A 26,112-nucleotide genomic window follows, 5' to 3' on the forward strand; every position below is an offset into this window, starting at 1 on the left:
TTTTTTGTGTCTTTCATAAAGTTTACATATCCATCACCTGGCATTTGAATACATGGCCCAGCCCAACAAGGTCTCATTTATGTCAGATCCAGCCTTCATAACAAATGAGTTCGACACCCCTGCTCTAGATGTTACTATGTATACATAGAATCAGGCTGCACAATTGCAATCCTATACACAGTTAAATCCAGTTAAGATTGGCGGGCTTTTATTTCCAAGTTACTGAAATTTAGTAGCGAGCATACTTACCAGAACCGAGGAATTTAGGACTGGGCTACTTGTAGCAATAGCCTAAGCAGAGTTACGGCATTCTGACTCTATTGAAGTTAATGGGCTTAGGCAGTTGTGTCTCCTTTTTAGAATTGCTCTGTAAATCCCTTTTAAGTTTAGACTCAAATTCCACACTAGACTTTTACTCCTGGTCCAGCCCTGTCCCCAAACTGATTTTCTACACTATAATCGTATTATCATAAACTCACAAAGCTGGTTTCTATGATTCCATGACTCAAGTGTACATATGAACATATGAAGCTGCCTTATACTGAATCAGACCTTTGGTCCATCGAAGTCAGTATTGTCTTCTCAGACTGGCAGCGGCTCTCCAGGGTCTCAAGCTGAGGCTTTTTCACACCTATTTGCCTGGACCCTTTTTTGGAGATGCCATGGATTGAACCTGGGACCTTCTGCTTCCCAAGCAGATGCTCTACCACTGAGCCACCGTCCCTCCCCAAAAATCTCCAGGAATTTCCCAACCCAGAGTTGGTAACCCTGCTGGCAGCTGCCCTCTGGGTTCAGGAGCCCTGCAGGAACGTAGGAACATATGAAGCTGCCTTATACTGAATCAGACCCTTGGTCCATCCAAGTCAGTATTGTCTACTCAGACTGGCAGCGGCTCTCCAGGGTCTCAAGCTGAGGTTTTTCATGCCTATTTGCCTGGCCCCTTTTTAGTTGGAGGTGCCGGGGATTGAACCTGGGACCTTCTGCTTACCAAGCAGATGCTCTACCACTGAGCCACCATCCTTCCCTAATGTGTAGAATGTCAGTTTGGCAAACCTGTAGCTACAGTGGGGCCTGGGTGGGAACAGGCCACTCCATTCAAATCCCACTTCCATAGTTATGGCCCCTCCATCAGAGAACCTCCAATCTGCCCCCTTTGCTCACCACTACTCGCTGCCACTCTGAAAACATGGTGTGTGTAGGGGGGAGGAGAGCTGTGTGTGTTAGGCTTAGTTTGTGGCCTGGAAACCACCTTCCTCCCATCTGCATTCCAAGAGAGTTGTTGTGGGACAGATCTCTCTCTCTGGCCCGCCAGCTGCAGATTTCTCCTTTCCCTGTCTGGAGTCTGGATGTGCTTCAGGTTCTGTGTCAAGTGCAATTTTGGGCCCCCACCCCCCTAAAATTTAATCCCCTGCCCCCCCCTAAAATTTTCTGGTTACCGGCCTGCAATTTGGGGATAGGGCTGGACCAGGATTAAAGGTCTAGTGCAGAATTGGCCTCATCAGGCCAACTATCCAATCACTAGAATAACCTTAGAACAAAGCAGTAGACAAGTTCACCTTTAAGACCAACTAAGTTTTATTTAGAGTGTAAGCTTTCGTATGCTCTTAAGCAGACTTATGTATTAGGGTTTGTAGAATCTTTCGGGATCAAGTGCCGTGTTCTACTGGAGAAAGTTTTCCTTCCAGACATTTCGTTCTCAGCTGCAGAGAACATCCTCAGTGGCGTTGCAGCCGGAGCAGGCGCTCAGACCTTCTTGGCACTCAATGCACAGCAGCCAAGAAGGTCTGAGCGCCTGCTCCGGCTGCAACGCCACTGAGGATGTTCTCCGCAGCTGAGAACGAAACGTCTGGAAGGAAAACTTTCTCCAGTAGAACACGGCACTTGATCCCGAAAGATTCTACAAACCCTAATGATGTTACCAGCCGTGAAAACCTGAAATCTTTGATAACAGACTCATGTATGCTTAAGAGCATACGAAAGCTTACATTCTAAATAAAACTTAGTTGGTCTTAAAGGTGAACTTGTCTACTGCTTTGTTCTATTGCTTCAGGCCAACACGGCTGCCTACTGGGATCTATCTACATAGCATAGGATAACCTTGCACGTGGTTACATTGCTATTGCACCGCAGGAATACCACCAAAGTCTACCACACCCCTGCCCATGCGCGCTCGCTCCGAGTCTTCTTCGCCGTTTCTTTGTTTGTTATGAGTACGCTGCCTGCGTCGTGACGCCACTGCGCGCGCGTGCCGGCTCATTTCTTTGTTTACCTCCCCGCCTCGCTCCCACCTCCAGCCCGGCGCTCGGCTTCCTTGATAGGAGAGCGCGCCGTTTTGTCGGTGGGCGATGTCGCAAACTGCCTCCAGGTGTGCGAGGCGGCGAGGCGTCTTCTGATTGGCCGCTGGCGCTTGTCGTGAGGGGTGGGGGCAGCTCTCGGCCTGCCTGCCTTTGTGGGGCTCAGGCGCCCCTCACAGCGAGAGAGAGTTGTTGGGGCTTCTGCCGGTTGTTCGCCGGTGCTCCAGCTCCGCGTTGTGTATGAGGCTCCTTGCGTCGGTCCTCCAGAAGCCCCTGTTTCTTTAGCAGTGAGAGGAGGGCGAAGGGAGCATGGCGGCCTTGGCGTCTGAAAAAAGCAGCAAGAAGAAAACGGAAAAGAAACTCGCGGCTCGGGAAGAAGCCAAATTATTGGCCAGCTTTATGGGAGTCATGAACACCATGAGGAAACAAGTAAGACCGGAAGAGAGGCTGCTGAAAGGCAAAGCCGGGAAAGTGGACTTAAATAAAGGAGAAACCTTTTCATAGATCTTTGTTCTAAGGTCGTGTTGGGACATTCCTAGATTGCTATTGAGTGTTGACTATTAAACTAGCTTGCTATTTACAGCAGTCCTATAAGGTTGGGTGATATTGTCACCCTGTATTTTAAAGGGAGTGGGAGTTTGTGTGGAGAGCCTGGGGCTATTCAAGTAGGATGGTGGTAAAAGCTGTTTTTCTTACCGGGTATGTGCTAAGCCAGGCCATTACTTTAGCTCTGTCCTGTGTTAGCTTTCAGAAGGAGCTGCCATCCTTATAAGGACATTTTAGGAGGAGAGGAGGAACTCCCATGCTTATAACACATTTTACTACTCTGCTATGTGTTTTGCAAGGTGTCTTAAGAGTTGGTAACTTATGTTAAGTGATGGTGCATAGTATATTGTCTTTGTGTGGATGATTCCAGAGATACAGAAATGCCACTTCAGTATCTGTTCTTGGTGATGCCCTTGTATAGGTTCAGTTTGTTTTGATAGGCTGTGGTAGAGGGAGTTCCCTCTACAATAGTAGAAAGAAAAAAAATGTTTATATATTTTAAGGTTTGACATGGTTTGGTCGATTTTACCCATTTGATTAAGTATAGGGCATGGTGAATTGAATATTTCAGTTAATTCATTGCCAAAGGATGTAGTGGTGGCCTTTAGCATAGATTGTTTTAAAAATGAATTAGACTCATGAGGGAAAGGTATATCAGTGACTAAAGGGAACCTGTGAATGTCTGTGTTAGAAGGCATCACCAGGGGGAGGGTTTGGCTTCTGTATCCTATTTGTCGGCCCTTTAGGATAACTGGCTGACCACTGTGTGAAACAGAATGTTGGACTAGATCAGGGGTGGCCAAACTGTGGTGCTTTCACACACATTGCATGACTCTCAAAGCCCCCACCACCCTGTTGGCTGGCTTGGAGAAGGCATTTCTCTCTTTAAGTCATTTCGCCAAGCCAGCCAGCAGCTCAGAGAATACATTTAAAGTTACTTTTCTTCACCTCCCTTGCTCTCCTCCTCCCCATCTATTTTCCTTCCTTCCTTCTTGTGGCTCTCAAACATCTGACATTATTCTATGTGGCTTTTGCGTAAAGCAGGTTTGGCCACCCCTGGACTAGATGAACTAGTAGTCTTATCCAGCAGAACACCTCTCAGTGTTATGAGTCAGTGTATTGAAAGCAGCATCATTGTAAGAGGTGTGATACTTTCCCAGTGCTCCTTTCCCCCTTTTAAAGTTCTGAGTAAAACTGGAATCAGATTGTTTAAGGACTTGTTATGATAATCGTTTGAATTTATGCTGATTCTACTACCTGTTTTTCTAATTCTGTTGTAGTAATTTAAGTCATTGCTATAGTTGTTACTAAATTAATTCAAGGTATGAAAACTTTTTAGCTCACTAGTGTTGAAGGTTTTTAAAGAAAGAAATATATATTTTAGAATCAAAACACTACACAAACTGAACAAACATTCTAGCAACTGTGAACATTTACTATTTGAAACATTTGAAATACTTTTTTATTTCTAAATTGAGACAACAGGAAATTCTAATCCTTTTTCTTATAATCAAATTATAATTTCTGCAGTTGAAGTAAAATAATAATGTTAATTATAGAGTAGTTTTAATACTGATAGAGTAGTGGTCCCAGATGTGGTGCCCACCAACACCTTTCTTGGCTCTCACCAACTGTTTTGAGAAAATGGGTGGAGCCAGGTGGGTCTTTAGTCCATGAAGGCTTCTGTGCAGATCTTTAATTGCTTCCCCTTGTTTGGTTGTAGCTGCCATCATAGTACAAGAATCTTTATTGTCTGACTGAAAGTAAGCTGTATGTATTGAATAAACCCTCCCCCCCGCAAACAAACACTATATTCATTTCAAAAGGCATCCTGCTTAACAGATCTTGTTCCTGAAATGTTGAAGAGCTCCCTTTCCCCTCTTATTTCTAAATATTTCCTCCTGTTGTATTGTGTTGGAGGCTCATAAATGGGGAGGGGTGTTGAAAGTAATTAATTGTTTCACCCAATACAGATTATGTGCATGTTTGTCTTTTGATAATACTGCCATTGAATTTCCCTTGATGCAAAGGATTTCTGCAAAATTTCTACAGACTACTGTGAACAGTTGAAATATTCTTAGTGTCAATACTGTTATGTTTTTATTCCTGTTAGAAAACTCTCTGTGATGTCGTTCTCATGGTCCAGGAAAGGAAGATACCGGCTCATCGTGTTGTACTTGCATCTGCCAGTCACTTCTTTAACTTGATGTTTACCAGTAAGCTTTCTCCAGTTTTAAAACATCTCCGTTCTGTATACTGGCCTTAGCTGCATGGCGGGGTGGGGGGAAGTGTCTAGCAGCAAGACAGCACTGAACAGTGTTGTTTCCTTCATCAAGTTGAAATTGCTGCTAAAAGTGCAAGCTATTTTATATGCTATCAGTGGATAAAGCTGTGCTGTAAGTATCTTGTTATATAGACACTTTTAAAATATGTTTAGGTAGGCAGAACAAAAGAAAAATAATGTGGAAAGTTTAATACTGTGTGAAATTGAATGTTACAGATATTTTAAAATGTTTCTTCTTTACCCTCTGTTTTTGGTATAGTTGTTTTTCTTTAGACAAAATGTTTGGCATGATTAGAAAAAAAATTTTAGTGCATTGAACATTAGATGAGGCTTTGCCTGATTTGAATTCATTTGGCTATTCTGACCCTAATGTCTGGCAAATAACCTTAATATTCCTTAACCTTCCCAAAAAAACAAGCTATACTACTTCGGCATTGGAGTCAAAGTGACTCCACATTACAGCAAAAAGCAATGGAAACCTGATAACTCTCTCAATGATGACATTAGCTACTAAGAAAAAAAATCAGGCCTCAAGAATAACTTTCTTCAGAAATGCAGGACAAATTTAGAATTGGGGTCAAAAATACCCCTAATTGAAAACATCAAACACCCACAAAACTGTAAATGGGGTCAAATTGACCCCACCAGTTGGGAATGTATAAAACTGTTTGTTTTAAAGAAAGCAATCATTGTAACCTTACACACACACCCCAAATATGTAAGATGAAAAGGTGACTCAGAGGTTTGGAAAATTTGAAGTTGAACAGTTAACTGTACAGGTCACAATGGGTCATCTAGACTAACTTCTCCCTGTAAAGTTGAGATGATCAAATCAGAGGTTTGGAAATTTTGAAGGATAAAGGGAACCAATCAGCTCAGTGGACATGTGGCTGGGATCATCTAGAGTACTCCCCCCACACAATATGTAAAGTTGATAACATCACTCTGAGGCTTGCAAAAATTAAAGGGCAAGGGGAAGCAATTAGCTCAGAAAACAGGTGGCCAGGAGTCATCTAGAGTTCTGGACTTCATGGCTTCTTCAAGACTGGAAAATGTGAGGTTCAGAGGATGCCTTCAAACATGTCCTGACTTGTCTTGCAATGGGGTTTGGAATGACCCTATTTCCAAAAGTGCAATATGAGTTTTTCCATGATGCTGTGGGCATGAAGAAAGCTTTGACAGAGCACAAACACAGGGCTTTTACCTCCTCCCAGGGCTTTTTTGTAGCAGGAACTCCTTTGCATATTAGGCCACAACCCTCTTATTTAGCCAATCCTCTAAGAGCTTACAGAGCTCTTAGTACAGGGCCTACTGTAAGCTCTTGGAAGATTGGCTATAGTAGGGGTATGTGTCCTAATATGCAAATGAGTTCCTGCTACAAAAGAAGCCCTGCCTACTCCTACTGTATACTCAACAATTCAGGTTACAAAGACTGCTTTCACTTGGGGTCATTTCATCCCCCAGTTTCGAAAGTGTTCTGAATCCTCAAAAAAGGTCTATAAATTGTAAGAAAAGATTTTGTTGTCAGTGTTTGCTCCACCTTTCTATAACATGGCGATAATAGGTATTGGTCCATCTATTTAAATATGGGAACAGTGCTAAAATCTTTTTTTTTTCATAATTTTGGGATCAATAGAACCTTAAATTACAATTATACATAGTGCTTTCATTTTCAAGCCAAGTCTATTGGGGCCAGATTGACCCCATTTCCCCTTTTGATGAAACTCAAAATTTTAAAAAGAAAGGTAGTGGGAGGAGAGAAAGGACTTCAGGGCACTGCAATTCACTGAGGAGGAGGCATAACAGGAGGCTAGTGCATGTAGAAAGTTTTAAATGGGTGAACCTATTTTTTCCCTGTGACTCCAGGGTCAAAAAAGACCCTGATTCCTTGGGAGGGTTAAGTACGTTTCACTGCAAAACTGTGAAATTTATCCATCTCTTTGACAGCTGGAGTTTAAAAAACTATCAGAATGAAATGACAGTATTTATGATTTGATTACAGCAAATATGATTGAATCAAAGTCATTTGAAGTGGAATTAAAAGATGCAGAGCCTGATATTATTGAGCAGCTTGTGGAGTTTGCATATACTGCAAGGTAGTTTTATTTAACTCTTATAAATATATGATAATTAGATAGCTACATGTGAAGCCCAGAAGGGCATAAATGGAAGAATTTATGTTTGGGAGGTGTGATGCTATTTTAGTGCTTTGTTCATCCTAGTTCTTAAAACCTGGCATCCTTTTACCAAATATTAGCAACAATGTAACTGCCTACAACATATTCTGGAATGCGTTTATTTTCTCTTAATCTAAGCATACATTTGCTGATGCAGAAAGTATTTGGTTGGATGACAGTGAATATATTTGTGAAAATATATTATTTCCTTCTTTGTATGTAGGTCTGATTAGGAATAAATCCTAAAGAAGTAACATTATTTATTACGCCTGAATCCTCTTTTCTAATCAGAGCCTAGGGAGCTCACAATATCTGTAAGATGCAACGTTTCATTTAAAAAATAAAAACACCACTCAATTTAAAAAATAATAAAAATAATGGACCTGTGAGATGATTTATAGACATATACAGAAATAATAGCTTATAAAGCATAATTTAAAAATAATTTTTAAAAATTTTAAGGCAAGTCTTAGCTGAACAAAGGGCAGATATTTGATGGTGTCTTTGCCTGCTTGCTCTCTCTTTTTCTGTCACCTAGTAGTTTATCTTAAATGGTTTTGGATTAGTTTAGCTTATTGGTTCCCAGACTTTTTGAGTCACGACCCCCTTGGTTCCATAAACTCATCCATAATGCCCACCATCCTGTAAAAAGCATTATTCAAAACAGCAGTTTGCAGGATGCATGAAGGAGGATAATAACAATAAAATTCAAAACAAACAATTTTACATTTATTCAAAATCTAATTAAAATTCTTAGTTTAATTTATTCAACAAAGTCTGATAGTCATTTTGCAAAAATCTTTGATACTTCATCCAGTTAACATCACTGTTCAGTAAATTCTTAATATAATGAATGGGAATGATGAAGTGATAATAGTTTCCCAGTGTACCGTTTAAAGTCACTTAGCAGGGGTCTTAAAGTCACCACATTTTGTAACCTGCTTAGAGAAAAGTCAGGGTAACCACAATAAAACCACATTCTAGCAAATATGATGTTGGAAGTGCAACAAGGAGCTTCTTAACCATTGTCTTGAGTGGTTTTATTTCCTTCTGTAACCAAAACTCTTCTTAAACTTTGGTTTCAGTTCAGTATCATTTTGTAGCTTAATTTGTTCTTCCACTGCCCTCAGCTTCCTCAGTGTCTGAAAATGGGTTTACCCAATCTGGAATTTCCATCAAAAGAAGATCCTGAAATCATTCAGATATCTTCATGCAGCATATCCAAATGGTCACAACAAATTTGCACAGCATCATCTTGTATCCCATCTTTCTATTCTAGTTCAGACAGGCTCAAATTGGTATTGTTTGTGATGGCCTATATTGCAATTGAATAGACTTAACTATAGAATAAACATTAGAAACAGCAGATTTGGCCTTAATTGACCTCATTTCCTTTCAACTGCAAATTCGTTTCATTTAACTTTGCAAATAGTTTTGATAAATAAGCAACATCATTTCTGATCTCTTTGAGTTCATCACTGAGCAAAGCATCACTTCAGAAAAATACAACAGTGTTAAAAAGGGTGTTAAAGTATCTCACACAGTTATCTTTTGATAGCTTCAGTATGAAGCAGCAAATGTTCAAAATCTTCATAATTCTCAACACAAGTGCTTCTGGAATAGTCCCATCGTTAAGAGCCTGAGCTTTAATTGTATTCACTGCTGTAATGAAAGTATGTAGTTTGCAAGTAATCACTGAGGTTGTGTTGTTGCACTGAACTGTTGCTGAGAGGAATTGTTGAATTATATCATGTTGCTGAGAGAAATCATTATAATTATGTTATGCAAAACAGTACTCAGAACCTCACTGACTGGGACCTGGGTTTGTTAATGGAAGGGGTAGTGACACAAAGAAAGCAGCAGTGCTTCCAGCCCACTGCTCTTTACTTCCTTACAGAAAAATTCAAACACAGTTCCCAGACTCTGCAATCGCGTATAACCATGCACAAGGAGAACTTAAAATAGGAGTAGGTTTTAATTCAAGAGAGAGGGATGGGAAATGAAAGGAGGACACACATACAAAAACTCAGTTAAGACAACATGACTTACAGTTGGAACTAAAGAAGCAATTAAGAGTCTTTTCTTGTCTCTCTGAGCCCCTTTGAGTGTTTCACACACTCTGTCTGCTGTGACTTGTCTGGCTCTCTGCTGCTCTTGGGGCTTTTTGCATTGCTGCAGCTCTCTCAAGGCTCAGAAGGATAACATTCTGTTCTCTGCCCTTGGACCCAAATGGCTTCTGTCTCCTTTTTTCTCCTCAGAACTCTCTGCTTTCGCTCACAACTCTCCTATTCCTCCCACTTGGATAAAATACTTTTCCCTGCCCAAACTACAATAGAGGGTTAAACCTACAAAATTGCATGTACATAGCCTAGAAATATTAATGTTGGGCAGGCTGTGACAAAAATAACACTTGTATAGGCAAAAGCCTACTTTGTAATCAGCAGGTTCAGTAACTGAGAACACAGGAAAATACATTCTACACACAATAGTATTATGTTAAGGACTTAATAGAAAAACTTGAAAAATGACAGATACAATCACATGTGGTGACAACAACTTCTCAAAACACAGTACAGTGGTCAGACTAGAGCTCTAGTGGTATATCTGCTAACAGTTCTGATAATTTCCACCAGTTTTTAGCACTATGCAGATGTGGAAACTTAGAGTGCCATTTGCCAGCGTCTAGGCTTCAGCCTGGTCAGTTGTAATAGGGGCTCCCCTTTCAGTGTCCTCCCCACCGCCCCTTTGTTTCTTAGTGCCCCCTAGGTAATTCCACCTCCCCCCTGCGGGGTGCTACCGACCACTTGGAAATCACTGGTTTAACTGAACCAGGAATGTGATGAGGTAGTTGGCTGCCCTTCTTTTTGTGGTTCTCTGTTCACAAGGTGGTTGGTCTTAAATGCCTGTATAATAGTGTAGTAAACATAATATAGATCTAGTTGGAATGCAGTAGATATAATTTGGTAGAAGTATGTGCATATTTGTTTTCAGGTCTCAGTGAACATCTTCAGTTGTGATAATGTTACATTTTTCAGAATTTCTGTAAACAGCAACAATGTCCAATCATTGCTAGATGCGGCAAATCAGTATCAGATTGAACCTGTGAAAAAAATGTGTGTGGATTTTTTAAAAGAGCAAGTTGATGCTTCAAATTGTCTTGGTAAGGTGACTTTATTTTAGATAATTTTTTTGATGAAGCAGTTTACGTTTTCCAAGGAAACCAAAGCTTGTAATTAATGTTTTGATGGTCGTTAGATAGTGGAAAATTCTTCCTAATTAGAGATTTAATGCCAAATTCTTGAAGATTTCAAAACACTCTAATTTCAAGCATACATATGCAGTGATATTTGGCTTGTACTTAAAATAAACAGGGATGAACTGTGTTTCCTCACCACCCTGCAGAACCTGGCTGCCATTTAATGTGTAAATTTCTTGGGCCAAGTGTTTGCTAACATATTTAGGAGATGTTATCTCCTTCATTGTAGTGGCTGTTGTATCACAACAGTTCTACTCATTCCTCAGCATCTGCATTTAAAACAGCCAGGTAAATCTAAAAGGATTAGGTAGAGGTCTTCTGCTTGTGGTATGGAGACCTTGATAGATTAGTAGTCTGAAATTACAAGGTTGTGTGTTTATGAAATGATGGATTCTGAATAATTGATTATGGAATTTTGCAAGGAAGAAGTATTTTTGGTCTTTCATTTTGCCAATTTGTACATGACTAATACATTTTGTATAAATTTTTTTACTTATGTACACAGACCTAAACATGTTTTATACATCGTGTCATCTAATTTTTCTTTAGGTATAAGTGTATTAGCAGAATGTCTTGACTGCCCAGAATTGAAAGCAACTGCAGATGACTTTATCCATCAGCACTTCACTGAAGTTTACAAGACAGATGAATTTCTTCAGCTGGATGTTAAACGTGTGACACACCTCCTGAACCAAGACACACTGACTGTAAGAGCAGAAGATCAGGTGAGGGTATTATTTATCTAGCATTTAATTTTTTTGTTAACACACACAATAATTAAAACAAGGTTTGTTGTACTCTGGAACATCATCAGTGCCATCTGGAACAGTTCTGCTCCACTCTCAGCCCATTCTATAGCACATATTCAGTGATTAACCATTTACCAGGAGGCTGCCTACATAAAATGCTGCCATTTTGATAGCTTTTGGGTCTGGTTATGAATAGCATGGTAGGAGTGTTTATGGCTGACTTGATTAGTTATTTACCATGTTCTGAAAACCATGTACTTTCCTAGACTGTGAGCCACTTGTGGAACAAAAATATTGTACTTGGCAAAAACTGCTATAAGATATTTTCATCTTATGAGACAGCAGGATCAAAATTGAATGATCTGTCTTGACTGGTGAAAAAAGTAGTAAGATATCTCACAAGTAAGAATTGCTCATTTATTTATACCTTACTTTCAGGTTTGATTGCTTTATATTCCTATGTGTGTGTATAGTAAGATGTGGGTTTTGCCCCTCTACCCAGGTTTATGATGCCGCAGTCAGATGGTTGAAATATGATGAGCCAAACCGCCAGCCATACATGGTTGACATTCTTGCTAAAGTCAGGTTTCCTTTAATTTCGAAGAATTTCCTCAGTAAAACTGTACAGGCTGAACCACTTATCCAGGACAATCCTGAGTGCCTTAAAATGGTTATCAGTAAGTTTATCTTCTAAGGTGTGCTTTCAACATTCTACATAATTTCCCTTCTTATCTACTGCAAAGCATTTTATTATGTAAATATAGATGACATTTTTGCTGGAACATTAAGTTGAATTAAAGCTGATGGGTGGCCCTGAATTTAGAAATTCTGCAAACAAATTTTTGTCTGGTAAATCACAGTTGATGTGTAGAACACAGCCCCTTCAATCTGAACCCACCTTTTCCCCTTTGAGCCCCCTCCATCTTTCATTATGGAGCCATGTAGTACTACTGACACAATATGGAGCTACAGTGTGGAGAAATTGCTTGTTGTCCCTCCCCAGCTGCAAGGCAACTAACAGTCCAGTGCTATGTGTGTTTCTTTGGCAGTGAGTTCTCCTGCATTCAGTGGGATATTCCCATAAGTTTGCACAGGAATGCCACCTAAGGGCCGAACTACATGTAATATTGTAGTTCCAGAACTGGAACTCTGAACATGTTGCTTAACTTTGAAAAGCAGTGATGGAAGGCCCTGGTATGGATTAGTCCAGCACTGTGGGCCTGATGGCTATCTGGCCCCAGTGAGACTGTTTTTAGGACCAAAAACCATCTCTAGAGTTCCGGTCACAGAACTCCCTCATGTGTAGCTTAGCTCAAGAGTTAAAACTTACCTTGGGCATTGGCTCCACTGAAAATAGAGGGATTTAACTTCCATATAAAAATGTATAGTTTTCTGCAGCCAATGACTTCTGGTCATGGTTCACTATTTTCCCCCTTCCAGTTTGATGTAGTAATTAAGTGTGCAGACTCTTATGTGGGAGAACGGGGTTTGATTCCCCACTCCTTCACATGTAACTGCTGGTGTGATCTTAGGCCAGTCATAATTCTTTCAGAGCTGTTCTGCTCAAGAGCAGTTTCTGTCAGAGCTCTCTCAGCCCCACCTACCTCACAAGGTGTCTGTTGTAGGGAGGGGAAGGGAAAGGAGATTGTAAGCTTCTCTGAGACTCCTTCAGGTAGTGAAGGGCACAGTGTAAATCCTATCCCCTTCTCCTCCACTGCTCTCAGCAGGTTTTCTGAATCTGACAGGAAAGTAGAAGGCAGCCTGTTGTATGCAAAAAGTTCACAGCCAGCTTATACATGCTGCTCTTGACCCGCATAGGACCAAATGCAAGTTCTCCTAGTTTGATTTTGTGTGGCTGTATTCTGGCTCATACATGCCATCTGACTGGGGCAAGACGGAAAAAATGCTGTGGATTTGATAGATTTTCCCCATCCATTGCAGAAGAGCAAGAAGAGTTGTGATGAGTATAGTCCAAGAGTGTCCAAACTGTGACTCAGAAACCCCATGTTGCTCTTTTAGACATATTGTGTGGCTCTCAAATCCCCCATTGGCCAGCCAGCAGCTTGGAGAATGCATTTAAAGTTAAACTTGCTTTCTTTCCACTTCTCTCTCCCCTCCCTCCCTTCCTTCCGACATCTGACATTTATTCTATGTGGCTCTTACATTAAGCAAGTTTGGCCACTCCTGGTATAGTGGAAGCTGGGCTGCTTCCATGACATTGGCAGCCCTGCAAAAAGAGATTTCCCTTGCTCTCCCAATGCCCTTTTCTCTCTGGTGCCCCGGCAGGGAGAGGGTGATGTTCCTAATTTTTTACTTTCATATAGGGAGGTCACTGATTAGGAGTAGTGGGCAGGGAAGCTGCATGCCCTAATCACATATATGGTGTTTATGACAACAAGCTTCATGGACACAAACACATAATACAATAGCAGATGGAGTTTACCCAGAGGATACCATATTAATTTGTTACATAACTCCCTCCCCTGGAATTACGTATAACTGGAAAAATTAGTGCATCTTTAAAGGTGGCTCAGATATTTAATTTCTCAGGTTTAGAACATAATTAGTAAACATATCACAGTAGCCTCCGTAATGACATTTCTTTCAGCTATTTAAGAATAGTAATCCTACGCACTACCATCTGTAGCATTAATGTAAACTGAGGCTACAGCTAAATGCAATCTGGGTAAAAACTTTAGATGGTTTTCCTCTTATGTTAAGGGAAATGTTTATATGTGGAGGGAACTGCATTAGTTCCCTCATGTGAATGGATTCCTATGAAATGTAAATGATTAAATACACTTTATGGAGAAACTCAAGTTGAATTGTTAAAGCTGTTAACCTTATTGAGCTAATCTCAAATCAAACCATTTTAAGTCCTGTCTGCTGTGGATTGTTGAATGTATTTAGCTCATACTAAACCATATTCCATGTCGAAGTACTTGTTTGACATAGATTTAGCATTTTGATAATATAACCTTATTCCATTGTAACCAGTTTATGTAACTACAGATGATTCCTAGTTTGACTTTTATAATTAACAATATAACTAACAATGCAGTCCTACCCTTCTGAGTCCTTTGAAGTCTAATTAGTATTGCACTGACAGTCCTTCATCAGAGTAACCTAGTTTTGCAACATGTTGTTTTCTGTCATTTTTTCTGGATTTGATGGAAGTTTTATATAGAAAATTTTTTATCTAGGTGGAAAATAGGTCTAAGCTTTTTTGCTTACCTCCTGGAACTAAAGTGAACCCTCTGTATGAATAGATTTTCTTTCAGTGACATAGAATCAGCCACTGTGCTCTGTTCGGTTTAGGTGGAATGAGGTACCATCTGCTTTCTCCAGAGGACAGAGAAGAACTAGTGGATGGCACTCGCCCACGAAGAAAAAAGCATGATTACCGCATTGCCTTGTTTGGAGGATCACAACCACAGTCATGTCGCTATTTTAATCCAAAGGTAATCCTTATATTTCAGAATTTGAGTGGATGGTATTTGGCTTTTTTTAATCATCACCTCCTCCTACTATAGTTTGGGACACTGTTGCATTTGTCATTATTCCTTTGTTCCTTGATCCTTTTTACTTTACAGGAATTTCTGTACTTCCTTTGTACCCTTGGGACAATACTGGCTGTAAATCCAAATAAGTAAAATAGCTCAGGCACCTATGTCATTATTTGTAGATTTTTCTTGCACTAGTGATCTCTCACAAAGCAAATGAAGATTTTTTTTGTTCAACGAAAGAGAGGGTAGTACATTGTAAGCAACAGTGCTAATGAGGAATGTCGAGATTACATTAGGAAGCTTTCTGGAGTGTGAGGTTATTTTGAGGTTTCTATAGCAACTTCAGTTCTGCTTACATGTACATATGGGTTTTCCTCACTGCTATGAACAGATGTCTGTTCTTATGTATTCATTATAAATTAAAATCCAGAAATAATGAGTATTAAAAGAACATGTTGGGACTGCAAGAAAATTCACCACAGAAGGGAGATGAGAGAAATTAAGCTCAAGCGTGTCCAGTACTTCTTTTAGTGATGGACTTAGCTCCCTGATTGCTGAACAAATCCTTGGCCAAAGGCACTATATCCTTAATATAAAGAGGTCAGAGTCCAGTCCTCCTGTGCGAGGGCTGGGAGTTTTTCATTTGGTAGAGACCTATACACATGAGAACACACCCTTCAGGTTCCTAGGATCTCTGCATGCAATCATCCAACATTACTAAATGTACAGAATGATGTTAATATTTTACAGAACATGTAAGAAGAAAATATTAGTAACTAGGTACTATACATCTGCAAGTATGCAACATTTGTTCTTTTGCATACTTAGTCTGAAAGTTAATGTTGACTTCCATGGAATTGTTATTGATTTTTAATTTTGTTTCATGTATCACACTTTTCATATGTTTTTTTCCAAGAACTTTTCCCCATAGTTGGTTAGGTTGGGAAGCTGAGGCGGAATTATGTGTTGTTGTGAAGAGCAAAAATGTTTTATTAGAGTTGCTGGCTGCCAGAATCCAAGAAGTATTTTAAGTGTAGCAAGGGCTTTGTTATGCCCAGTGGGTCTTTTTCTTAAGAACAGGGAATCCCTCATACTATTTTTCAAACTGTTGCTTAAAATGGTTCTTACATTTGGTGACTGCGCCACAATATGGTAGAGGTGTACACTTGACTGCATGCTCAGATGCCATCCCACTGAAAGCCTTGATGTGCCGAGAGAGAGGGCACCCAAACGCATGTTTCAATGCACATATCCCAGTTTCTGATCAAGCAAGTAATTAACAGACAGATCATCATAACCGTACTGAGGCATAAGTGTTCAAACTTGTGTTATTATTCTATACTTTCACTTTGCTCTAACTGTTAATGTTGCTTTTGGCTACCTTTTCTAACTATCTGAACCTGTCGGGGGAGGGCAGGATATAAATCTGATAAATAAATACCTAGTTGTCAGTTAGTGCCATGCTGTTGCTTGGTGTTCATCTCTTCTGTGCTTGCTGTTGCTTGGTGTTCATCTCTTCTGTGCTTGCTAGGCTTGCTCAGGCAGTTCTGCCATCTGCTGGGGAATCCAGCTGGGTAGGTATGTATGTGCATGTGAGATAACATTTTCTTTCTCTGCTAATATTGCTGCAGGTATTTTTGGCAGCACCATTTGTAGTTTATTAGTTCTAACCATGGTAGATAGATTATATATAATTTGCGGCATAGAGGATGGATGAGCTCTTGGTTGTCATGACAACATGTTTTTGCCGGTTTTGCTTTACCTAATTATAGTTGTTAAGGGCTGCTATCTTCTTCCTTTTGTATTATTCCTCCTCCTCCTTTCAATCTACAATATGATGTTCTTTGACCATTTTTCTGTTCCCATTTTTTAAAAGTCAATTTAACATCTGAAAGGATAGATTATGTTTGTGGTAAAATGGAGGGAAATTGAGTCTCTCAAGTGGGCTCATGTCACCTATCCACATTAATTATTTATATATTTTATGTTTATCCCACTTCTCAGACAAAACTAGCCTCCCCAATGTGGCTTGCATGAATTAAAGTCCAAAGTGTAAACCTGGTGAGAAGCCCTATACGTCTAAAAAAGGGACTCCCACCAGCCCTGCCTTTGAACTTACAAACTAAAAGACGTGACACACAAGGGAATGAAAGAGGTAGAGGAGAGAGATCAGTAATCCTTGGTGGTCTGACCAGTGGCAGAAACCACAGTGTCTTGCTCCTGGCTATATATACATAAAATTTAAGGAAGCCTTGAATCTACAGTAATAAAACTAATTGCTGCCAACAGCACATTCATCAGCAAGACAACATCTAGAATTAGATTCAACTTAGAGTTTGGGTTTGGGGAAAGCCAGGGCATTTTTTCTGGGGAAAAAGGTGCTAGAACTCTCAAGAGTGAAATGGAGAAACACACAGGTGCCCCTCATGAACTTTTAAACATTTTTTGAAAGTTTTGAAGAGGTTCTGGAACTTGATTCCACCGCATTCTCCCAGAAAAAAAGCCCTGGGGAAAGCTTATACAAAATTTCAGCCCAAACGCTAACCTATTAAGTCTCTTGCACTTCAGTCAGAAAACTAACATTCAAACCAAAGGTGTAATATTTCCATTTAAGTTCTTAATTGTTAAAAAGACATAATCTTACTAAATCATTTTTTTTATTTAGCACAAATACAGTTCACACCTCTGAGGATAACCAGCATTGCTGTTTGTACCTCCCAAATTATCTTGGGCCCACTGCAGATAGGTAGTTAACCCAAGAAATGAATACAAAATACATAACTATTGTTATTGTTATAACTATTGCCTATTGTTATTGTCAATTTATTGTTAATTGTAAACTAGAATGGTTTTAAGACTAATGTTGATTTTAAAAGTTTTGTATAATTACTGTATGGATATGTTGTTAGCCGCCCTGAGCCTGCCTCGGCGGGGAGGGCAGGATATAAATAAAATTTTATTATTATTATTATAACTGCAAGATAGATTTTGCCCCAACCAGAAAAGCAGACCACTACCTAGACCAGTCTTAAACAAAGTAGATGTGTCAATATCTGTTGTGTGTTTTGTTTTATTCCACTTTGCAACAGAGACTCTTGTTGCAGTTAGTTCACTTTGTCTCAAAATATCCAATTCAAAACTAGCCTATGGTTATCAAAAGGAAGCTTGTACTGTGGACTTTCATTAACTGTATCAAGCTACTCTTGAGTTTTAAAATAAGAATGTGTAAATGTACTGTCAGAATCTTTGTAAAGAGTTTCAAAGTCTGTGTCTAAACTTCTTCCCCCTCCTCCCATACAGGATTACAGCTGGACAGACATCCGATGTCCCTTTGAAAAACGAAGGGATGCAGCTTGTGTCTTTTGGGACAATGTGGTTTATATTTTGGGTGGTTCCCAGCTTTTTCCTATAAAGCGAATGGACTGCTACAACGTTGTGAAAGATAGTTGGTATTCCAAACTGGGGCCTCCAACACCTCGTGATAGCCTTGCAGCATGTGCAGCAGAGGGTAAAATTTATACCTCTGGTGGTTCAGAAGTAGGTAAGGCACTCTCACAGCTCTGGGGGCGGGACCTTCCAATTGGCAGCCTAATGTGATTTCTAACGTTACTTTGTATTGAATATCCCTGTATTTAAATAAATGGCACTAAATGGATTGGAAGTATTTTAAATTTTTATCTGTGTGAATCTTAAGTGCCTGTTGCAAAAGATTCATACTGGTATAATTTAGGAATTTGTGTGATTACAGGTAGAGAATCAGACCTATGTTCTGGCCTCTTATATAACTGCTGTGCTGCTTGATTAAATAGACTAGAGGTAAAACTGTGCTGAGTTATGTAGGATTGCATATGTGCTGTGGCAGATACTATTGTGTTAAATACTTTGGATTTAACTTATTGCATATGCCAAAAGTGTTAGCATTGGTTTAACCTGTCAATAAAATTGCTGTCTAGGGCAGTGTTTTAACTCTCTCACACACCCCACTGATAGTTCTGTAATGTAGTCAGATTCATTTGGTTTCTGGAGACAGACCAACTTTATCAGTGGTGTAAACATAGAAGACTGTCCTCAAACTGTGTTAAGTGTCAACACTAATTTTACCTTGAATTCCCATATCTCAGCCAGCACAGCCTCAAATGCAAGATGCATCCTTCAGACTTATTAAACTAGTCATTCAAACCAGTTATTAGCCCATGTTTTTGGAGTCCAAATCTTGATCTAAAAAAGTTGATGTTTGCTTAAAAGGTGTTTGGAATAAAGTCCAGTTGATCTTGGTATTGGTTCTACCAGTTCAATCAGGAAATAGATTTTATTGTCCAGCAGAGGACCAGTATGCAAACAATCTCATTCTGTGCTAAACATAAGTACTCCCTGCCTTTAAGGCTGCAGACATATGTCTACTTGGGAGTTAGTCCCTTTGAGCTGAGTTCAAAATAAATGTTACAATATTTGAAATAAATTTTACAAACGGCCTCCAACTGTAAGTAGTGAAGGCAGTCAACTTGGAAAGCAAGTGTGCCTCACTATATATTGTTTGTCAAGACATACAGGTTTTAGATGTCAATGTTTAAAAATATTTAAAAATGAAAGATGCAGTACTTTATTTTCATGTAGAATGCTTCTCTGTCCCTCTGGAAATCAGTGAACATGATTAGACCCACACTCAATCCAGATTGAAAAAAGTCCAGTGAGCAAATAACACTACTTTTCCTGAGGTGTGCATTCTGGTCTCTTTCAGAGATACAGATGTTTAAAAACTTACACCCTGCTTTTCTCCCCAGTAGTGACTCAGAACATCTTAGACGAATTGCTGTAAGAGGAAGCAGTAAGATTTTTTTAAGCAGCAGCAATTAGCTCAGAATACCACAAATGATAGCTAGGCTAAGGAACTAATCAGTTCCTCTACCAAGGTGTGCTTTATTTCAGTGGATGGCACTTTATTCCGAAACAAAGTCTAGGGTGGATATTTTATTAGAAGAAACCATATGATTTTAACCCCATTCAAAGGCTTCTCTGGAGATCTGCAAAACTTTCTGAAAGGTCCTTAATGATAACAGTGTCTTTAAAAATATTTCATAAGCAGTTTTGGTTTTGTTGTAAGCAGTCATTAAGAAGTTACTCTTACTACTAGCAACAGTATAATGCTGGTTATTGTAATCTAAGGTGATCACAATCTCTACCTTTACATGAGGCTTTCCCATAGTCTAAACAGAACAGTTCCTTGAAAACAGAATATTTTGATCAAACTACATATTTGCCAGATTCAATTCTCTTTTCAGGAGGTGTTGCTATGGAAGTCTTCTGTTAAACAGCTTACATGATGCATGATTTTAGCTTTTATCAAGCATTATTCCGTAGACATTAAAGGAGCCTGCTGTGAACAGAGCAGTATATGGGAGGCACAGGTGCCTATGAGAGCAATCTGAAGCTAGTCAACTCAAAACCCTACTCTGTTACATTCACTGGGCTTACTCCCAGGAAAACATTCTTAGGATTGTACTGTATGTCACACTCCCTCCTCCAACTATCACAAATAGTAAGAGGGGGCAGGGATTTATATTTTTAAAAGTGTAAAATGAACTGTGATACAGTTAATAATAATTTGACATTCAGGAATTGACTGTCTCTTACCATAATGTGTAACTGAGACATTAAGACTTTAGAAGTACTGTGGAGTACTGTGTACAATTCTCGGCACCGCACCTCAAGAAAGGTATTATAGCATTGGAAAAAGTGCAGAAAAGGGCAACTAGATTGATTAAACGGTTGGAACACTTTCCCTATGAAAAAAGGTTAAAACGCTTGGGGCTCTTTAGCTTGTAGAACTGCAGGGGTGACATGATAGAGGCTTACAAGATTATGCATGGGATAGAGAAGGTAGAGAAAGAAGCACTTTTCTCCCTTTCTCACAATATGAGAACTTGTGGACATTCAATGAAATTGCTGAGCAGTCGGGTTTGAACGAATAAAAGGAAGTACTTCTTCATTCAAAGTGTGATTAACACGCGGAATTCACTGCCATAGGAGGTGGTTGCAGCTACAAGCATAGACAGCTTCAAGCGAGGATTGGATAAGCATATGGAGCAGAGGTCCATCAGTGGCTGCTAGCCACAGTGTATTGTTGGAACTCTCTGTCTGGGGCAAGTGATGCTCTGTATTCTTGGGGGGGAGGGCACAGTGGGAGGGCTTCTAGCCCCACTGGTGGACCTCCTGATGGCACTTGGTTTTTTTGGCCACTGTGTGACACAGAGTGTCGGACTGGATAGCCCATTGGTCTGATCAAACATGACTTATGTTCTTAAGTGATTGTGGCTGCACATTACAAAACAAATATGCTTTTATATTTTGGAGCCTAAAACATCAGTTTTTGTCTATAACTGCTTTGTGAAATATATCTACAGACAGCTGAATATAGTAGGGTAAGACACACAGTGCAGTAGCTCTTTACTATTTAAGATGTATTTTTTAAAAAAGAGTATCCTAATGAAATCACTTATCTTTCTATTTAAAGGAAATTCTGCTTTATATTTGTTTGAATGCTATGATACAAGAACAGAAAGCTGGCATACAAAGCCCAGCATGCTGACTCAACGGTGCAGTCATGGGATGGTAGAGGCAAATGGTCTGATTTATGTATGTGGAGGAAGTTTGGGAAATAATGTTTCTGGAAGAGTCTTAAATTCTTGTGAAGTTTACGATCCAGCAACAGAAACGTATGTACAGATTTTAGTATTCCATCTGTAATTTCTCATCTTTGTTTCGAAATATTCACATGGTTAAACAGCAAATAAATGCTTAATTCTTAAACTGTGCACAAAAATAGTGCTGTTTCTTTTATTGTTTCTTTATTCATCTCAGAAAAACATGTAGGAATTTCACTGAAGTCTCCACTTCATTTTCATATGGAATGAGAATGTAGAACACCACAAAATTAGCTTGTCCGTGTACACAGTTTAAGAGAAATAGTCGATCATCTATCCTTCTCTTGTGATAGTGAAACAGACTGTGTTTGAAAACTGGAGATATCTCTCTCAGATTACATTAGCAGCCAGTCATTCTGCAGGAGAGGGAAAGCGTAAAGATCCTTCTATCTGCCTACTTGGCCAAGTTTGCCTGGCTTGTCACTTCTCAGGCTATGTTAGCAGTCAGCCACTCTGCAGGAAGAGGAGAGGCAGCAAACTCATATCCAATTTTCTGCTATCACTGGTATTTTTAGTGCAATCCTATGCAGAACTATACCAATCTAAGCCCACTGAAATCAGTGGGTTTAGACTAGAGTAACTCCGCATAGGATTGCCATATACTGCTTGCATGTGTTAATCACCTTAACCCTGCCTTTTGAAAAAGGAAGGGGAGGAGTAAGAAAGCCCTCTCCCCAGCACGCTTAATTACCCTAAAAAGTAAACATGTGCTAACTACCTGTGTTTTAATCATTTCAGGTGGACAGAGCTCTGTCCAATGCTTGAAGCTCGAAAGAATCATGGATTGGTATTTGTAAAAGACAAAATATTTGCTGTAGGAGGGCAAAATGGCTTAGGTATGTATTAATTCTTGTTTCCTATTTGTCAGATCTGTTATGCCTAGGATAACATGCTAGCAGTTGAGTCCATACAGCAAAGCTGGGAGTGGAGGCCTGACAGTGTTTCTTCAAATGTGCTGATTCAATGGTTGGGCTACCAGTTTCATGGTAGAATGAGTTGTCTTCCAGTACATGTTGGGGGAAATTGTTTCAAATATAAGTTTCTAGTGACATCAGAAAAATTAAGGTGTATGGTTTGCTATTGAAATAAACATGTACCAAACACAGCTGATAGTGCACATATCCTTACCCTTCTTTTCCATGATAAGGTAAACTTGAACAACATTAAGTCATTAACACAAACTTGTGAGATACCTTGATTCCAGCTTTTGGAATTTAAAAAATAGAATTTATTTACCTTTATTTGTGTAATTAAAAAGAGTGAAAAACTGCAAAGGAACAAGACTAAGAATTTTTTAGAAAATGAATAAACAACCACACATGGTTGCCCTTTCAAACTTCTCAAAAGCCTTCTTTGTATCATCTGACTTCACCTCCCCCAAAGTACATGCGAATCAGTAGTTAAAAGCAGAATTCTTTATATGGTTGAAAGTGTAAATACAACCCATATTTCCACTCATAGCTTGTAACTTAATTCATCACCATAAAGAGTATTATTTTCTGTCTGGTACAAGTGGGAAAACTTAAAACTCTCAACTTTCAACTGTGTTTAAGAAATTCTGTTAATATTTGTTTGGTTTTGTGTTTTTTTAGGTGGCCTGGACAGTGTAGAGTATTACGACATTAAAATGAATGAGTGGAAGATGGTATCTCCCATGCCATGGAAAGGTGTAACAGTGAAATGTGCTGCTGTGGGTTCAATTGTCTATGTCTTAGCTGGATTTCAGGGTGTAGGTCGATTAGGACACATCCTTGAATATAACACTGAAACAGATAAGTGGATAGCTAACTCCAAAGTCCGTGCTTTCCCAGTTACCAGCTGCTTAATCTGTGTAGTTGATACTTGTGGAGCAAATGAGGAGACATTAGAAACATGAAGACTTTGAGAAACTCATACAGAACTTTTGGATGAGTGATTTGCCACCCACGATGGTTCTGCATTTTTAGTTATATCTTGTCAGAGTGAATACTGCAGAAAAGCCAAGATGCCGTTTTATTGCCATTATGTATATAATGTGAAGTTGCTTGCACAAGTTTTATTTTTTCATTTTCTATCTGAAGACTGGAAGTATTTGCCAACCTAGAATGAAGACTTATTAAAACAGTCTTCTAAAGATGCATTTGTGCAGTGTTTAAAAAAACAAAACAAAACACCCAGCCCTGCCTAAATATATTGGCAAATATTTGAAGAAAGCTTTTTTTCTTATTTTAACCTTTATTGTTCACAGTTAAACTGGTGAGATTATTCACATAGCAGAGGTGGGTGAAACAAAATGTTTCTAGTGCGAACTTGCCCAAATGGTTGTTCTTCAGAAAAATGTGCTGTAACTGCTATACATCTTTATCTCAAGATGAGAAGTATGCATCCCAGTATCTAACTGAAAAAGCTGTTGAACAAAATACTTTTAACTACTTACAGGGTTTGTTTCTGTACTGAGCTGCCTCAGATAACTAAGGGCATATGCTCCTTGATTTGGTGCTTTATCACATGATTAGAGTCTTACCTAGCAATAGGAAGATACTATTCTTCCCAGACATTCCCATTCTGACACCAGGATGCTAGCTGTGCAAATTGTATACTCCATCCAATTCTGTCTCTTGTCAGTTATGTGCATAATAGAAGTTTGGCATTAAATGCATAGAGATTTGTATGCTTCATTGCTCCCCACCCCCATGAACACACCTTTTCTCTAAAATAATCATTGAACCAGTGAGACCACACAGTACACTTCCCCTACCACTTCCTCATGGGTAATTTCCATTTGGAAAACCAAAAGAGGAAGGGGTGGATCTGCTTCTCAGTTCCTAAATGCACTCTAGAAGACAGCTGGCATTTATATATGAGAATACGTGCGTACAGTTTGGGGTAAAGGCTAGACCTGTCCCTGTCAATCCCGGTTTCTGAGAGGCATTAATTGTCCCAACATTATTATTAATTGCAGTCCATTACTTTTTTCTTACAGAAGGTTAATGTGGATCAAGCCTGTCTTCTCTGCATAGCCCTGTTCTGGTTTAATTTCTTGGCTATATATAAAAATGGAATCCAGAAAGTAGTTTATATCTAAATCTCCATTCTTTACAATTCCTTGTTGCCTTGGTTGGATCAGAATTCATTCACATTCCTTATATGCCTCTTGTATTGTGGCACCTGCAATTTCAGAAGTCCTGGACAATGATGTGGATAGTAAAAAGTATGTAAATTTCCATGTGAGGTGGTAAATAACTTTTTACGTGTATAAAATGTGCTTGAGAGCATAAAATACTACTCAGTCCATCAACTTTTTTTCTTTAGATTTGTAATCCACTAAGAATTTATTTACTTTCGTTTGTATAATTTAAAAAGAGCAAAAAAAATGCAAAGGAACAAGACTGTTTTTTTAAAAGACCTCACATATCTTTCTATGTTCAAACAATTTATGTTTAAAATTTGATTCTATGTACTTTCTTCTGTTTTTTAGAAATTCCCTAATTTATAGTAGATATATACTAAATTTGTAGATATATAATAAATTATGTATATATCTGGATAGAAGTGCAACCTTTTAAGGACTGCTCTTAATTTGATAGTGTGGGATTATTAAACCAATTCTGAAGCACATTTTTCTAGTTGAATAGGTTACCAAGAGTGGAATAGTTGGAAAATCAACATGAAGAAATGTAAAGCTCACCTTTTTTGTACGCCCGTGCAAATAGTAAAGGGATTTCTGGTTTCAATGCTTTTTAAAAAGTAAACTAAATTACAGGTAGGATTCAATTTTTAGACCCTTTCCATCTTCAGTTAATTGAAACCTGCAATCTACCGTAGTATGAAAGATTTTTTCATTTTCCTTGGTTCAACATTTTTCCATGTTACATATCTAGCTAATATGTAAAGTCACAATTTATTGTTGGTTCTTAGTATATGAAAACTACTGTGCAAAAAAGTTTTCTTGGACTGTTTTGTGTATTGAAAAATGTATGGGTCACTCTTGATTACTGAATTGTTCAGTATTAGCAGACTTTCTGGAAGTGAAGCAAATACCTCAGTGAGGCTTGTGGGTCAGTAAACTTTGGATTGAATATATTTGTTTTTCCTATGCTTGTTGTTAAGTGTTCATTTACTATTCCAACAAAACAAAGGGAGGGAAGGGAAGGTGCAGTGGCGGCGATCAGGGGCGGGGGCAGACAGTAGCAATATTGGAGGCAGGTTTATAAAGAGTTTTTGCACAAAGATCAGGAAAGTACATGAGAGTCATGCTCTGTTGAGAGTGTTGCTGTCATGAGCAGGACTGTGAAGAGGTGGCATAAAAGTTTCCCAAATAACTGCACTGAAATGAGAAAACAAAAAGTTTGCTATTGTGGGGTTGGGAACACACATGCAGCAACAGTCTCCACCCTAAAGCCCTCTACCCCTTTTCATGTCACTGTGCTGGGCCTGGTGGGGGAAGTGTCCAGACAAAAGATGTCCTTTCCTGTACATCCCAGGTGCTGAGTTTATGCAACAGAAGGGTGTATGAGCTGAGATGCAAAATGGATGGAGCACAGCAATGGTGTACAATGGATTAGCCTCTGCCCCAGTCTGCCTCCTTACCATGCTCATCTTGTTCAGGATTGAAACTTC

At 39.2% G+C, this 26,112-nt stretch overlaps 1 protein-coding gene across 1 annotated transcript; it reads left to right on the forward strand.

Annotated features, from left to right (window-relative positions):
• Positions 1-2,297: 2,297 nt before the first annotated feature.
• On the forward strand, positions 2,298-25,588 carry KLHL7 (kelch like family member 7). The gene is made up of 11 exons (XM_060248639.1): positions 2,298-2,723; positions 4,954-5,056; positions 7,127-7,220; positions 10,337-10,461; positions 11,107-11,282; positions 11,809-11,983; positions 14,625-14,767; positions 18,113-18,353; positions 21,324-21,525; positions 22,252-22,349; positions 23,106-25,588. The coding sequence occupies exons 1-11, from the start codon at positions 2,604-2,606 to the stop codon at positions 23,387-23,389; spliced, it is 1,761 nt and encodes a 586-aa protein (XP_060104622.1). The 5' UTR covers positions 2,298-2,603; the 3' UTR covers positions 23,390-25,588.
• The last annotated feature ends 524 nt before the right edge of the window (positions 25,589-26,112 follow it).

This window comes from Heteronotia binoei, chromosome 10 (assembly GCF_032191835.1).
Source record: "Heteronotia binoei isolate CCM8104 ecotype False Entrance Well chromosome 10, APGP_CSIRO_Hbin_v1, whole genome shotgun sequence".
Classification (NCBI taxonomy): Eukaryota; Metazoa; Chordata; class Lepidosauria; order Squamata; family Gekkonidae; genus Heteronotia; species Heteronotia binoei.